Source organism: Periophthalmus magnuspinnatus, chromosome 9, assembly GCF_009829125.3.
Source record: "Periophthalmus magnuspinnatus isolate fPerMag1 chromosome 9, fPerMag1.2.pri, whole genome shotgun sequence".
Taxonomy (NCBI): domain Eukaryota; kingdom Metazoa; phylum Chordata; class Actinopteri; order Gobiiformes; family Gobiidae; genus Periophthalmus; species Periophthalmus magnuspinnatus.
In genome coordinates, this window is record NC_047134.1 from 26982319 (window position 1) to 26997801 (window position 15483).

The 15483-nt window shown below is 39.5% G+C and overlaps 2 protein-coding genes across 5 annotated transcripts in view; one reads left to right on the forward strand and one right to left on the reverse strand.

Annotated features, from left to right (window-relative positions):
* Nucleotides 1-418: 418 nt before the first annotated feature.
* suds3 (SDS3 homolog, SIN3A corepressor complex component) lies at nt 419-5742 on the reverse strand. 2 transcript variants are annotated; one of them, XM_033973121.2, is made up of 12 exons: nt 5547-5742; nt 4086-4155; nt 3947-4002; nt 3619-3690; nt 3513-3532; nt 3273-3429; nt 2988-3083; nt 2178-2239; nt 2072-2093; nt 1890-1995; nt 1131-1215; nt 419-1018 (listed from the first exon to the last, which is right to left on the reverse strand). In XM_033973121.2, exons 1-12 carry the CDS (start codon nt 5656-5658, stop codon nt 920-922), a joined length of 957 nt encoding a protein of 318 aa, XP_033829012.1. In that variant the 5' UTR covers nt 5659-5742; the 3' UTR covers nt 419-919. The 2 variants fall into 2 exon arrangements, with proteins under 2 accessions (XP_033829012.1, XP_033829013.1); XM_033973122.2 differs by lacking the exon at nt 5547-5742 and adding an exon at nt 4800-4945.
* The window catches only part of taok3a (TAO kinase 3a), an 89301-nt gene continuing 74921 nt past the window's right edge, over nt 1104-15483 (forward strand). The window contains exon 1 of one of the 3 annotated variants that reach the window (XM_055223965.1): nt 1104-1113. The gene's annotated coding sequence lies outside the window, so the exon portion shown is untranslated. Of the gene's footprint in view, nt 1114-6446; nt 6635-15483 lie in introns of those variants that run through there. The other 2 variants (XM_033972040.2, XM_033972041.2) reach the window with 2 other exon arrangements.

Consider the following 15483-nt stretch of genomic DNA (forward strand, 5'->3'; position numbering starts at 1 on the left):
ACACCTTACTGTACTGAAGGTCTAAAAGCCCTATTTAATTGTGATATATAGTAGGAAATGCCTTATAATGAGCTATTGATCACAAATCAATTAAAGCCGCCAGCAAGACGCAGTGGGCAAGTTGAGCTAAAAACACAAAATCAGCTACAGAGAGTAATATACTGGCTCAATTCCCATGTCAAATCTGTGAAGACCACTATTTTTTTTAGTATTTGGCCTCATTAGATCAAGCAAAGGAAAATGCAGTTAAAACAGACACACAGGGGGTGTAACTGAGGACTGAAGAGGATTGCACTGAATTCTAAACAATAGCATTTACAAAACAGAAGCCGAGTGAACTGTGCTACGGCCTGTTCTAGTCCCCGACACATCACTGTCATGTAAAAATACTGACAACAGAAAACAAACAGGACCAGGATCATTTTAGATTCTGTTCTTTTTGGTGCACAGGATAAAAAACAAAACAATGTACATGGTCAGACTCATAAAAACAGTATTCTTGTTTATCAAAGACAGAAGTATTTTAATATATGCAACACTATACAAACCAGGGTCCATTTATCCTCCTCACCGTTTCAGTTAAGCTACTTTGTCCTGCACAAATCATATAAAAAGCAACTTAAAATACTTTTCTTCCAAAAAGTCAAATGTACAAATGGACAGAATAGTATGGACTATTTGGGAGAAATGAAACTGTAACAGTGGACCACTGCAAGATTTTTGAAAAATAAGCACGAAAAATACAGTCAACTGAGTCAATGAGCTCCAGTGAACTCACTTCTGCCACACAGTGACAAATACTTTAGATTGTTGTAAGTGCGCTGTAAGAATATAGAGACCGCAGCTGAAACTGCATGATAAGTTTAACAAAGTGACAGGAGGTGGAGCTGATGGACAGAGGAGCAGACGGGATGGTGTTTCACGCAGCAGACCGCCGGCGGATGACAAATGCCCCTCTCTGCAGCTGTCCCAGGTAGATCCTCATCTTTGTGCTGTCACTCGTCTTCCTCACCCAGATCTACAGAGTGAAGACAGAGAGTCACTCATAATAATGATTCAAAAGTAAAGATAGGAATCTGCTGCTGATCACTGCTCCTGGACCATCAGTACAAACTGTCAGACACACTCACCTCATTGGTCCCCACGGAGCTGATGACACAGCTGATCTTTGTGTTGTCCTTCGACTCCAGGTAGATGGCCTGGCTCTTGTGGTACCTAAAAAGGGCAGAAAACATTAAAATGCAACAACTTAAGGTTCTCTTCAACGTTATAACAGATGTTCCAGACAGTGTAGACTTGCATTAAAAAAAATCTCAAAGTTATTTTAAAAAAGGAACCCTCTGTAAGAGTTAGGTCAAGTTTATGAAATTTAAAATCTATCTGTGTCTCCAAATATAGAGGTATAGACATGTTCAAATCAAATATAGAGGTATAGACATGTTCAAATCAAATATAGCCTTTATTGATAACAGTTCTAATGCTGATTAATTCTTAATTACAAAAACATTGGACATGATGTCCCAAATATTTATGTTATAATTAAATGTTTTGGTTCTCAAGGCGATTATCCAGTCAATAAGCAGAATAAGCCTCACATGAGTCTCTCATTTGGGTTGCCAGTTTCAATGTTGAAATCCAGTTGGTTTAAACTAACTAAAATTGCTCTCTGATCTGAATCTTCACTACCTAAGCCCCAGCACCCACAGCCAATCAATAACCAGTGCTAATGCAGCCTCTGCAGTTCAGTAACTTATTGTTGTAGTGACTGCTATAAATATTTGAGACTAGAAAATTATTACACAGCCAAAGAAGCAACATGTCTTTTGAATAACGTGGCAATGCTGTCCTCTAGTGATAGATCATTGCACTACACATGTCTTTGAACTCACCATCTTTTGTCGTAGTAGAGTTTGCCTTCTTCAATACGGGCTTCATACCGCTGGGAAGGATTGTCCATGGGGGCTGAGGGGATGTGCTCTGGAGATGATGGGGAAACTGAAAACAGGAAAGCCAAACGTTAAACACAGAATAGACTTTATGCATGAAAGTTTAAATAGGAGAGAAGACATACTTGGACGCTTTGGTGACTTTAACTGTTAAGAGAAGAAAAGAAAAAAATATGAAAAAAAATCTGGTAAAGTATATAAACGTTATTATGACATTGCATTGAAATCTACCTTATTCAGTGTTCTTAGATCCTCCATTATCTGGTCATCTGTTAATAAATAATTTAACTGCGGTAAGAAGAATTAAGGAAAACATGCTTATAACCAATACATAGGCAAGACACAGAATAGGCAGATTAGCCATCATAGAACCTATGTGTATAGTTAAGGGTTGGCTTTGATTCAACTGCGAGACTCTAGAAAGAGATGACATCATACTCAGATGAGGGGAATAATAAATATACAAAAAGTAAATTTACAAATATTGAACCTGACCATTTTTATTAGGAAGTTGATCCTAGAATTTGCTATATTTCAACCAAAAATTTGGATTGTAACAATATTCAAATCCCTCTGTCGACATAAACATCATTGATAGCATACTCAGATTGACAGGTTTGTGGTGCGATTTCAGCTCCCACAGATGAATGCTGTCATTGTGTCCTTGAGCAAAACACTTCGCTCACCTTGCACCCAGTGTCTGAGCACACTGGTGCATCAACGTGTGTGTGAATTGGTGAGTGGTTCCTTGATGTAAAGCGCTTTGATTCCATGGAGGTGGGAGAGCTAACATTTACCATTGCCTTGCCTAGAATATGCCACAGTATGGCATTAAATGTATTCATCTCCATGGAGGGTAGCTGGTGACACCATAAGGCAAAGTTACAGATCAGGTCTGTGGAGAGGAATACCCTGTATTTGAATAAATGATTGACAAGTGTTGGCCTACAGAATGTTGTGATGTCGTCTGAAACCCAGCAGCTCCACTTGATGTTAGGTTCATAGGAGTAAGGTTAGTTGAAGCATTTATGATAAGGATATCAGGTGCTGGTTTCCTCCGTTTGTCTGGTATTGGTACCGGATCATTGGGTCGTCTCCGCAATTTACGTGTCATGATCGGCTTTACCTCCATGGAGTCTGCTCATGGAAAAAACAAGGATTAAGTTGTAACATTAAAACATTCAAAATATTTTGATCTTAAATAGGTCTTAATCTAAATCCCAAGTATCAGTGCCATTCATAGTCCCATCAAACAGAGCAGTAATCCCCCCCCTTTAGTGAACTAGCCCTTGAAAGTGGCTCATTATTATTAATGCCAGTTCTTACCGCCTGTCAGCTCCATTGTTAATTTCTCATTCTCGATCATTTTTTTCTTCTCCTCCAGCTCAGCGATTAAATTTTCCTTCAGTTCAACCTTTTTATCATCAAACTCCTTCACAGCCGCCTTTTTTTCCTTTATGTAATTCCTCTCCACCTGCTCTGTCTACAAAAGCCAAAAACATTGATTGAACTGAAGGCACTGTGCACAAAAAACAGCAATATTTGTGAACAGATCAAAGAATATACCTCAAGTTGAAGAAATAGGTCTGAAAAGAAGTTAGGGGAATGTTCAAATTTAATTAAAATGAAATGAATACAGAATAATAGTGGGATAGTAGTACAAATCACTTGCCTGCATTTCTGAGTCGTTCCTTGTACTGCTGATCTAACTTCTTCATTCTCTTCTGATATTCCTGAAGTGTACCTGTCAAGTGTTGTCCTTTATTTCAGTATTCAACATTTCAGTACATCATGCACTTATATCTGGATAGAAATGCAATTCTAATATCCTAATATTTCAGAAATGTTAATTGATTTGGAAAATTATATACATACCTATACACACACACACACACACACACACACACACCCCTACATATATCCATACATACTACTCGCTATCCATCACAAAAACATGCTGCCTGCCAATGATACTGTCTGGCAGGTAAATTAAACTTTACCTTCTTGTAATTGTTGCAACTGTCTTTTCAGGGAGGTTAGTTTGTCCTGGTACATTCTACAAAAAGAAACCAAAGAAAACATTACATAAATGTTTTCAAGGCGCCCAACAATAAAAGACAATTTTGAGTCAGCACGTACTGCTCTTTAATTTCGACAAAGTCATCCTCATCGTGCTTCGCGAGGTCTGTTTCACTGGCATCTTCTGTGTCTACAAAACCAGATACAATGCCATATGTTAGTGCCATATGTTGACTTGACACCTACCTCCGTTACATTACCTAGGATTATGTAAAGTGATTACACATGAAACAAAAGTATTCCCCCCAGCATTAAAATGCCCTCACCAGCACACGCCCAAACTGATCCAGGACGTGCGTGGCACCGGACAAACAATGGTGCACAAAGCGTTTATCAGGGGTTTAAACAGACGAAGGAGAGTTTATCATGGCACTTTTTAAGGTAATACGACACAAGCAGCAGCACTGACATTGTGACCAAACGAGTAAAAAGCACCGGTACCAGCGGTATCCTGTGGCTAACTTGAGCTGTGCGGGGGGAGGACAGGTCTGCGCACAGATACAGAGGTGTTAAACATTACGGATCACTTCTAAACAAGCTCCAGTCCAATGCAATGTAACCTTAAATGCCCGGCACCAGAGAATGGGCCCAGCAAGTTGAGCTGACACAGCAGCTTTCATTTTCAGTTAGCATTGGTGAGCTAGCCTTATTTAGCTCAGCCACAGTTTACAAAGTAACTCCGAATTATCTCGCATGATTAGCCAAAACACGCCAAAATACAACGAAAACCGAGCCATTCGCCGAGAGGAAAGCGTCGTCACGGATAAAGCTAACCTTGAATAGCTGTCATGCTTTAGCTGTCCTCTTATCTGTGTGTCTCCTCCGTCCTCCTGTAACCCGTCCCGTCTCACCCACAGTGTGAAAAGGGCAGTGCAGTGGACAGAGCTCCTGCTATCGCTCACACAGAGCTGTCAGGGCTCGCATTGAGCTGATAGCCGCGTTAGCTTGACGGCTAAATAAAGGCTCACTAGCATAGCACTCACAAAGTAATTCTCGTTCACTTAAATTGCGCTATATCGTGTTAGATTAAACGTGAATTCATTCGCGAAATACGTGAACGGTCACTGTTAACATAAACTACAACGTGTTTACTTTGATTGTGTGCTATTTAACACATGGGTCAGTCAACTACACAGGTTAACGAAAAAAACGCACATTTCTAAAAACAGCGCGGTCTTCACGTGAGTTTTGTGCTATATTTACACGTCTGCACGCGCGTAAACTGCAAATACGGGCAATTATTTAGTGTTATTTCGCAATCCGCTAGCTAGCTTCCAATGTGGTGATTGTTGACGACGGTGTGCGCTTTAACAGCACGAAAACAACAGAGAAACATTCAGTTTGTGATCACAATGAAAACTGGCACATGTTTTTTATTAAAGCACGAGATAAATGTTACAAATTATAAGCGTTACTTTGCTAATTGAGACATTGGTGATGCATTGTTTTTTTCGACGCAAATTAAAGAAAAAAAAAACATGTAACGCGCGGGCTGGACGCTTTTGGACACTTCGTACGCACCTTCTTCTGAATCGCGTCCTCTGAAACTGCGATCGTCGTCTTCGTCCACACTGTCCAGGTCCTCTTCGTCGTTGTAATAGTCAACCATTGGTGATAATAAAGTTGAAGCCATTTCCACTTTGAAAACGTAAACACACACAAAATAAACAATCGATTTGTGTTTTGCTCCTTGGAACAGCGCCTACAACTGCGAGGACCCCGCGCAGGACTTAGTCGGTCGTCAATATGCCTGTATAACAAATGACACTCAAAATAATAATAACAATAATAATACTTTTAAAAATCCAGGTCGTATTATGCACTTTATATTATGCATTAAATAATAAGTATAGTTGCGTAAGAATTATATGATTAAAACGTTCTCTTTGGTGTGTTTCTCAGTTGGGATTGAAAATAACAGACCTTACAGCCAGTTGTTGTCAGTGTAACAGTATTTATTCTTTAGATTTTTGCATTAAATGAACCTAAAGGGCTTGGAATATTTTTATTTAATTGATAAATGAGGGTAGTTAAACAAAAACAATACCGCATGATAGTTGAATCTCTTAAATGTCCGGCAGGTGGCAGCAAACGCCAACTGCGGCTCTGCGCGTCCTGTGTGTCCTGAGAGAGTGCGCGCCTTTACCGAAGTTGGTTAAAAAAAAAAAAAAAAAAGAAACATAAAAAAGGCATACGTACGCATGCACTTAATAAACTAAAAAAAAGGCAAAAAAAAAAAAAAAATTACAACTGACACAGAATTGTCATAGTATGGAAATAGGCTTATAGTTGTGTAATCCTAGACAATGTGCTGATAAGGCTTAAGCATCTTGTAGATACAATAGCTTGTTCGTTGTAATTTGAGCGTGCATAGTAGTTCTGCTACTGTAAACCTCTGCGGGGGCCATATTAAGTCAATCCAGAGCAGTTGTAAACTTTATTTCCGCTGTGTGCTGCGCGCCCGGGGAGCTGTCAAACACGGGCTACTCTGTCATTCAGGAAGTCCACACACCGTCTGACAGCACTTACCAAAGTCACACCGGCCTCGCACTACGGCTAAATGATCACCAAGTGCGCGTGGTTTACAACAAGGAGTTTTTATCCACAAGGTAAGCGTCTCCTCTGCGCTCTTCTCCTGCTCTGGGTTTATATTAGCGCGTAGCTCAGTGTTAGCTCTGCAATGATGACACTTCCTCATGGATTCAAGACTGTGATACGAGCGAAACGTAGAGAATAACTAAAATGCTCCAGTTAAAGTAGGCAAAGCGTACTGCCGCATGTTTTTGACATTGTTTGCGGCTCCTGCTCGGACTCGGAGGTAGTGAGCACAGAGCGCGGCGTCTGCTCCAGGTTTATGTGCGTAGGTCTGTTTGCACCGTTCTGACCCGAGTGTACGCTTCTTGATTGATGTCTTGTGCACCTGCTTTAATTTCACGCTTTAATTGGGATATTCTGACACTGAATCGACGCAACCATCGCTTTGCCGTAGTGCTCAATGGGTGAGTATGACAATGAAAGGGTGACAGGTAGTTTAAAAGGGCGATTAGTGGTTTAACGCGCCAAAGTAAACACTTGTATTGTGATGTTTCAGCCGTGTCACTCGTTATGGGTCTCTGTGCGTAACTGCCTGTCGCTGTATTCACTATGGTTTCTCCCATCGTTGTCGTACATTGTTTTGATAGGATTTTACTATCATTCAGCCCCAGCAGCTCTGACGATGCAACATCCTTTACGCACGGAGCAGCCTGTACTACACACTATTTACTACGTCCTCTAGCACCTATAGACAGGTATAACACTGCCTCTACCTTGGATACTTGTGTTCCGTGGCTCATTCTGAATACTACTGCTTGGAAAATACACGTTGCGCAGTTATTGTTGAAGAAAACCATGCATTTGGGGTTTGGACAAAGTGGAAATAATTCGCGCAAGCTGCTCTGTGACCCGTTTAACAACCAGCGTTCAAAGTAAATGTGGGCTAACGTGACGCACACGACATGGCAGATGTAGATAGCAAGCTGAGCACTAAAACCCAAGCTGACCTAACATGATGTCATCTCTTGTGACTAGAGCGCATGAGTGAGAGGCTGCACGCTGTTGTCCCCTTCACAGACTCAGAAGTGGACTAGTAAAAACAGATTTAGAACATATATAACCTGTTTTAAAGAAGATTGCATTTGCCAGAACAAACTAGTAGCCTCTCTGTATGAGCTTATTCCATTAAAGGTTCTTAGTGTTAATGCTGGATGAGTGAGGGCTAGGTAAACCAAGTCACTGAGAACATAGTCTTACCTCTAACTGATGCATTACAGAAGTTGCAGGATCTTGTTGAAGTAAAACACTTGTCTCTGTCCTTCTCATTTTCTTGATGCCACGTGTACCTGCATATTTAAAGGCGCACTATCACTTTTCTGGTGTAATGGGCTGCCACTGCCACCTTTGTCACCATGGAAATGCTGTTTATTTACCTACAATGTTCCCCAGTGTGCCACAGGCGTATCCGTGGAGACGAGAAGGTGACGTCATTACAGGTTACAGGTCAGATCTCTGGAGAGGCCACCCACTCATGCTAATGCCTGGTTTTAGTTATTTTTCAACAGTAAAACACCTTAAATTGAATAAATGCAAGTTAGATAAGTAAGCCTGTCATGATAACACATTTTGAAGCATGACATATTGCTAAAATGAAGTATCATAATAAACAATAATAGTGAAACTGCTTTATGTCATTGACACCATAACAACAAAGCAGGGTAATCCCAGTAAACCATATTTTTTAATAGACAGTATGAGCTGCAGTGAATACAGAGCAGAACGGAGGCATAAAAGTGACTCATTCATCCCTCTACAGCTCAAGTCTTATCATCTTACAACTAAAATAACACAAATTTCCTCATTATTGCAAAGAAATTGTACACATGATAAATATTTAGCCCCAAAATATATCATTCCAGCTTTCAGTTCAGATACTTTTCAATGATAAGTGGATATGGTAATTACAATGACAGGTCTATAGATAAGTGTAACACCATAATGTGAAACTGTCCAGGCAAAGCTCCTCAGGGTAAGCAGAAAAGTTCGTACTGCACCTTTAATTGTTGTGTATAAAGATATTTCCCCATCTTAATGACAGGAGCTTTGTAGTTGCATAACATTGTCTAACAGAGCGTGTAATCAATAATGTAATCTCATATTGCACTACTGACCCATTGTGTTCTGCACAGAGCTGCTGCAGTGCTGTGCTCAACCCATTGACTATAGTCTGACTGACTCAGACATCCCATTGTCCCTGTACAGACAGCACTGACAGTGAAAACCCGCCGCGTAGTTCAAAGTGTTTAGCTGTAACGTTGTAAACACTCTTTTGAAACGCACTGGCATTATGGTTGACTTTTGAATGTTTTGCCTTGAATTTTCTGAACACGATTGAAAAGAAATTTATCACAGTTGAAGCAGCTAGACCTGTTATGATGATAAACTGTATCAGCTTATGAGACATGTTTTGGGTTAGTGTTTTTTGTGGAGACATTTTCTTTGTAATAGTGGAAAAAATGTGTTTATTTTTCTCTTCTACAATTTGAACTGACCAAGGTTGAATTATGAACTTCTTTGTAGGAATGAATCCAAGCAATTAAAAATGTACAGGTTTTTTTTTTGTTTTTGTTTTTTTTAAGTACAGAAATACCAGAATGAAACCCTGTAGTAGTTTGTATCTAGAATGAGTCATAGATGTTAATTATTCAACCTTCTACAGCTCAAATTACACCTTAGTACAGCAAAATAGCAAAAAGTTCCCTGTTGGTACAAAGAAAAAGTACTCATGATAAATATTGGCCTCCAAAATTAATTGTTCCATTTGTCGTATATTAAACTATAAGTCAATATAGTAATTGTCGTGACAGGCCTACTTCTGTCGCTCACTATAGACACCAACTAACAACAGAATGGAACACTTAAGTAATGTATTTATTGCAGCTCATATTTTTAACAATCTTGTACATTTAGAATAACTTTTGGTGGATAACTCCTCTTTATGTTTTGGTTTCAGTATTAATGTTTATCATCGATATTTACTCGTATATCGCTCTTGAAAATGTGTTAACGTGACAGGCAGAGAACCAGCCTTTCTGCGATTACACTGCAAACAGCCTACACCACGAGCCCCTACGGACCCGTCTGTTTGGCATTTAGTGAGGTTTTTTAAGGTTTCATGACTTTGCACTAATGCCTTTTGAACCCTGCAATTTGGGCTGTGCTGATAAGTGCACACTAACTGAACACATCAGCTGGTCCTGACAATGCTGCGATGTGACTGCGACAGCTCGACGGGGGGGGATATGTGCATTTGGGCCCAGACACACTGACTCCACTGAGGGACTGGTGCTGTCCGCCTCAGGGATAGGACAATATCAGCCATATTGAGTTATTGCAATATTAAAGGTCTCACAATACCATTATGGTTGTGGATGGTGTACAGTTGATCTAATGGCGTAGCTCAAGGGTCTAAAGCACGTTGTGTTTCTGTGGCATGGAACAGCAGAGGAAACTAGATCACGATTCTTTGATTTGCTTTGTTGCGGCTAACATGGCCTGGCTAACCTGGTTTAACTTTAAAAAGACTTATTAAAGATGCACTGTCTAACATTTCTGGTGGAGGGTCTGGCACCTGTTGGTCTCAGAGATGTTTTTCTTTATGTATTCCATTTTAGGCCTGTCACGATAACGCGTTTTGAAGTTCAGTTGTCTTTTAAATGTTCCGCCTTTTGCCTCTTTTTTCTTTAGTTTTCTTTCTTCTGTTTTATTACTTGCATGCACGCACACACACGCGCACACACACACTCCCATATACAAAGATAAGAAGAACAGATGCCCTTCTTATTGTCTTATCATCCCCGTCAAACCTGGACGTATGCATCCTCTCTTCCCTCACGTCAAAAGGTTTTATTGTTTGCATTGTCTTTATTAACACAATAAAAAAAATGACGTGTGATATAGTCCTTAAGTAAATATAGTTATACTTTGCATCTGTAATGAGTCATAGAAGTTATTAATTCAACTTTTTACGGCTTAAATCTTGTCAAATAGCTAGAAAATAACCACAAATTTCCCTGTAGTGCAAAAAAAAAAAATACACATGATAAATATTGACCCCAAAAAATATGATTCCAGCTTTCATATACTGAACGATAAGTCAATATAGTAATTATCGTGACAGGTCTATTCCATACGAAACTATTAAGTGATGATGTGATAACTGTACTTTGTCCACTTCCGGGTCCAAAGTGAAATTCAGGTCCCATTCATCATAATAGCATTTTAGCAGATCTTAACCAAAGCTTTGCAAAAAAAACAACAACAAACAAACTGTATGAAACCAGTTAGTGCACTCTGGATATTCTCGTTGGATAATATCAGACATTAATTATCAAATTATTTTTAACCATTTTACTGCCAAGAGATGAGCGTGATGAGGCCCTGTAACATTTGATAACGTTACGTCCTTATTACTCATTCCATTATCTGTTTAACCGTCACATGGCCTATGGCGTTTGTCCCAGCTCAAAGGGTCAGTTTCATGGTGGTGCGTCCACTTGTAATGAGGTACTTTTGACCTGTTCTGAACTGATAAGGGTCCCTTGTGGTTTATAGCTTCTCTCACACTGGAAGCGACTGCAAGTTACACCCAGGAAGAAACTGCGCTCCTTGTTTGCACAGACGGCATAGTAAAAAAAAAAAAAAAAAAACACCTCCCACATCTGCTCACTGTATGTAATCAATCAGTTCCGTGACTTTATAGCTTCATATCTTCCTCATGTTAAATTTCCTTCTTTAATCTCACTTTTATAGATGCTCCCTCGTCTATCAGCAGCACACGCCCCATTAACCGCAGGATGTAAAAGTTGTGGTAGTTGCAGAGAAGTTGTTTTTCGTTTTTTTTTTCTGCAGAGGTAATGGAGCTGTCGGCTTACCACAGATTGTCACACCTTCTGTTGATTCACGAGTTTACTTTCATAGATGCTTGTTATGTTGCTGTAAAGGGCCATGCTGTAAATACACTTAGATTTATTGCTTATATCGTATTGATGGAGCACATTTAGAAGCATGTTGTGCTTTGCCATGAAATATCCGAAAAATAAATTTACAAATGTTGAACCTGGTCATTCCTGTTGGTGACTAGAATCAAGAACTCACTATCACTATGCAACAAAAAACCTACTTTTTAATATTTATTTTAGTTGCCTCCATCTGTATTAAAGTCTGACTATTCACCATTTTACCATAAAAAAAAAATATATATATATATTGCGTCAATATAAATACTTTTTTTTTTTTTTTTTGCTTTGAGCTTCTACATAACTCCATTTCACAAAGAACCCACACATTTAATGATTTTGCCAGGTAAGGTTTGCAGTATTGTATTATTTGAACATTGATTTTGTATGAGCCACACATATATGATCCCAGCTGTCAGTCCGTCACCTTGCAAAACCTTACCGTTGAGTTCCACCGGCCCATGCCCTCCTCCTGAGAACGTGGCATCATCGTGTGAATGCTCAGTACCTAAATCCTTAATCCACCTGTTGAAATGTCCTTAAATTGTTGAGTGTTCTGCTGACTAACCCCCGTGAGCAGGAGTCACACTTCACCGCACGTACTCTCCTCCACTCGCACGTGATGGAGAGAGACTTTTGAAAAATACATTACAGATTCGTGGGTTTAGCCGGCGCTGCGCGGTGTGGTGGTTTAGGCCACAGTAGCAAAGCACATCAAATATTAAAGCACTTCTGTCAGGCTCAATGTTCTGCAGTGATCTGGTTTAGCATGTCTAATATAGGAATGCTGTCTCAGATGACAAGGAGAATCATGGCTCCCCTGCTCCCCCTCTTCTCTTTTGCACGAGCAGATGTGTTCATGCGTACTGTTTTTAATGATGATTTCAAAGGACAGCTAAATTCTGCACCGATAAGAGATCTTGCCCACAGCTAGCACTGTAGCCACACAGTACAGATACTTGCTTATGTTGCTAATGGGATTAATTTGTATTAATCAGTTGCAACAGCACTTTATTTAATGACTTTGTGGGAGGACTTTCTGTTTGGCCTAGTGTTCACAGTGGGTGCCTCCCCAAAGCTTTCGTGTGGGCATAATTAAACCCCATTCAATTTATACAGTTCAATTCAATCCATTTCAAGGTTGAGTGTAATATCAGCTCACATGCCACATACATCATGGTGTCTGTGTTAGGCCTGTCACGATAACAAAGTTTGAAGCTCGATATGTTGCTGAAGTAAATATAGATGATAAATGATAATATTGAAACTAATCAATGCCAGTGACATAAAAACACAAGAGCAGATTTAAACCAAAAAACTATTCTAAATCTACCACATCATCAAAAAATCATGACCTGCTATAAATAAACAGCAGAATGAAAGACTTTAGTACTTTGCATCTCTAATCAGTCATAGAAGTGATTCAACCTTCTATGGCTTAAATCTTATCATATTGCCAAAAAATAACAAAACATTTCCCAGTAGTGCAAAGAAAATGCAAACACGATAAATACGGACCCCAGAAAATATTGTATAAAATATTGTTCCAACTTTCATATTCTGAACGATGGGCGACAGTAGCTCAGTTTGTCCACTGAGCTGAAGGTTGACGGTTTGAATTCCGCTCTCGACATAAACCTCATTGGTTGAGTGGTCAGATCCACTGACACAACGGTTGGCGGTGCAATTTCAGCTCCCACAAATGAATGCAGTTGTTGTGTCCTTGGGCAAGACACTTAATCCACCTCACCCCCAGCGTCTGCGTACACTGATATGTGAATGTGTGTGTGAATGGGTGAGTGGTTCCTTAATGTGAAGCGCTATATAAAAATGTGACCATTTACCATTTGGCCAAGTCGATATAGTAATTATCGTGACAGGCCTAGTTTGTGTTTTGCAAAAGAATTTGGGGGAAGTCTAATCTAGTGCTTAGTGCTTACTCTGCATCTGCATGTTGTAATCCTTTGACACATTTGCATTAGTATTTTACGTTTTTTGACTTAAAATCAGACCAATCTGACTTAACTTTTTGCACAAGGTTCTAAACCATCATTGCAATGCCAACATGAAGGAAAAAAGAAAGATACCTCTCTGCAATTTACAAAACAAGGCATTTTAAACCGACATTATCAGAAGGAATCTATGGAAGTTCCCTGGACTTTCAAAAGACAGAGGAGCAGCCATATGATGTCAGTGTTTGAGCCCTACATAAAGAGACGCTGTAACTGAAGGAAAATGATAAAACAACATGAAAAATATTTAAGGTAGACCTGTGAAATAACAAATTTTGAGACACATGGAGATATACCACAATAAACTATAACATTGAAACTTATTATACCACTGACACAATTAAAACAAAACAAGATAATCCCAATAAAAACATTTTTAAATAAACAGGATCCTTAAGACATGAGCTGCAATGAATTACAACATTACAACAAAAATAACAAAAATCTCTCCAAAAAGATTAATATTGCACTCCAAAATATTATGTTCCAGGTTTGTTTAGTGTGCCAGGTCTAGTTTAAGGTTCAACAATGGCTCAATAGCTGAGAAAATGTTGAAATAGTTTTTGCCTGAAGTTGGGCCACTCCATCTTTTTATCAAACTGTACATGACATCACTGGTTCATTTGATACTTCCACTATGACTTAAGTCATTTCCTGTACAACATCGAGACATTACAAAATATAAAACAGACTCCGTTGCGTGCACCATTCCTCGTGCATTACATACAGTTTCCCCACTTCCATTGTTTTCCTTTGCCCTTTGTCATAAGAGAAGCATTTTGGCCTGTCAGAGCCACTGGGTGTGGGAGGCAGTGGCTTGTACAAGTTGATTACAGCCCTTCATTAGACGCCTTCAATCCTCTGGCCTTGGTTCAGCTGTGGTCATGAGTTGGCTCTGGTCTCCATCCCCCACTATGTTGTCCGTATGCATCTGTCTGCAGTTCTGCTTTAGTTGGTTGTAGTCGTGGGCGATCACCAAAAAAATGGCAACTTTTATATTAGTTTTTTAAGCCGACAGTGATAATAATATTCAGACGATATTTTAACAATGGATCAGGAGTGTGCAGCTGACCTAATTGTGATTTTATTTATTTATTTATTTTCAAGTACTGGGGTTAGATTTGCATTTTTGAAGATTCTGTTCAAGTCAGTTTTTTGCAGAATAAACCAGGATATTTTGTTTGAAGGGAGAATTATGATACTTCAATCATTGCACTCTTTGCAGTTTGCTAATTTTGTCCATTTAAATTGTGATTTTGATTCAATTGCAATTTATCTTGCAGCTCAAATGTCTTGGTTGAGGTCATAGACTGATCTAAATGGACATAGCTAACATGCTAGCAGCCCCATTCCAAATAGGAAGTGAGCTTGGGTGCACTTCCAGCTCTATTGACTCTGGCTCCAATTCACTTTCTATTGTAAAACCGTTGCTCCTCTCGCCGTACCTGCTGCTGTCAGGCTCGTCATTTCGATCTTATAATGTGCGCTTTATTCCGCGCTACATGATCTTGGTGTTTTTATTTCACTTTTTTTTCCCATAAAATCAATATATGACCATTAATAACAGACAAATCAACCTTTTTAAGCCTGAAAGTACCCCTGTTATACCCCTGTTTGAGAGATGACTAGATGTTGTGCCATTTTTTTAGTTTTAATTATAGACAGTGTACAATCGCCTATACAAATTTTGCATATCCTAAACATCAGTTGCAATATAATCAATTTTTCGACATCCCTCCCACCTCAAGTCAGCCACGTCTCCTCCACTGACGGGGTTAAAGGAGAAGAGTGAAGAAGAGTCATCATCATCACCACATGAGCAGGCTTGATGGGTAACTTGTCATATCTCATCCCACCACTACTCCAAGGCCCTGGGCTTAATTTAGCTCCGCA

Coding starts and splice junctions, on each gene's coding strand:
- suds3 (XM_033973121.2), bottom strand. CDS start 5,658: ATGGCTTCAACTTTATTATCACCAATGGTTGACTATTACAACGACGAA. Junction 4,156..5,546: donor AGGACGCGATTCAGAAGAAG/GTGCGTACGAAG, acceptor CTGGTTTTGTAG/ACACAGAAGATGCCAGTGAA. Junction 3,430..3,512: donor ACCTATTTCTTCAACTTGAG/GTATATTCTTTG, acceptor TGGCTTTTGTAG/ACAGAGCAGGTGGAGAGGAA.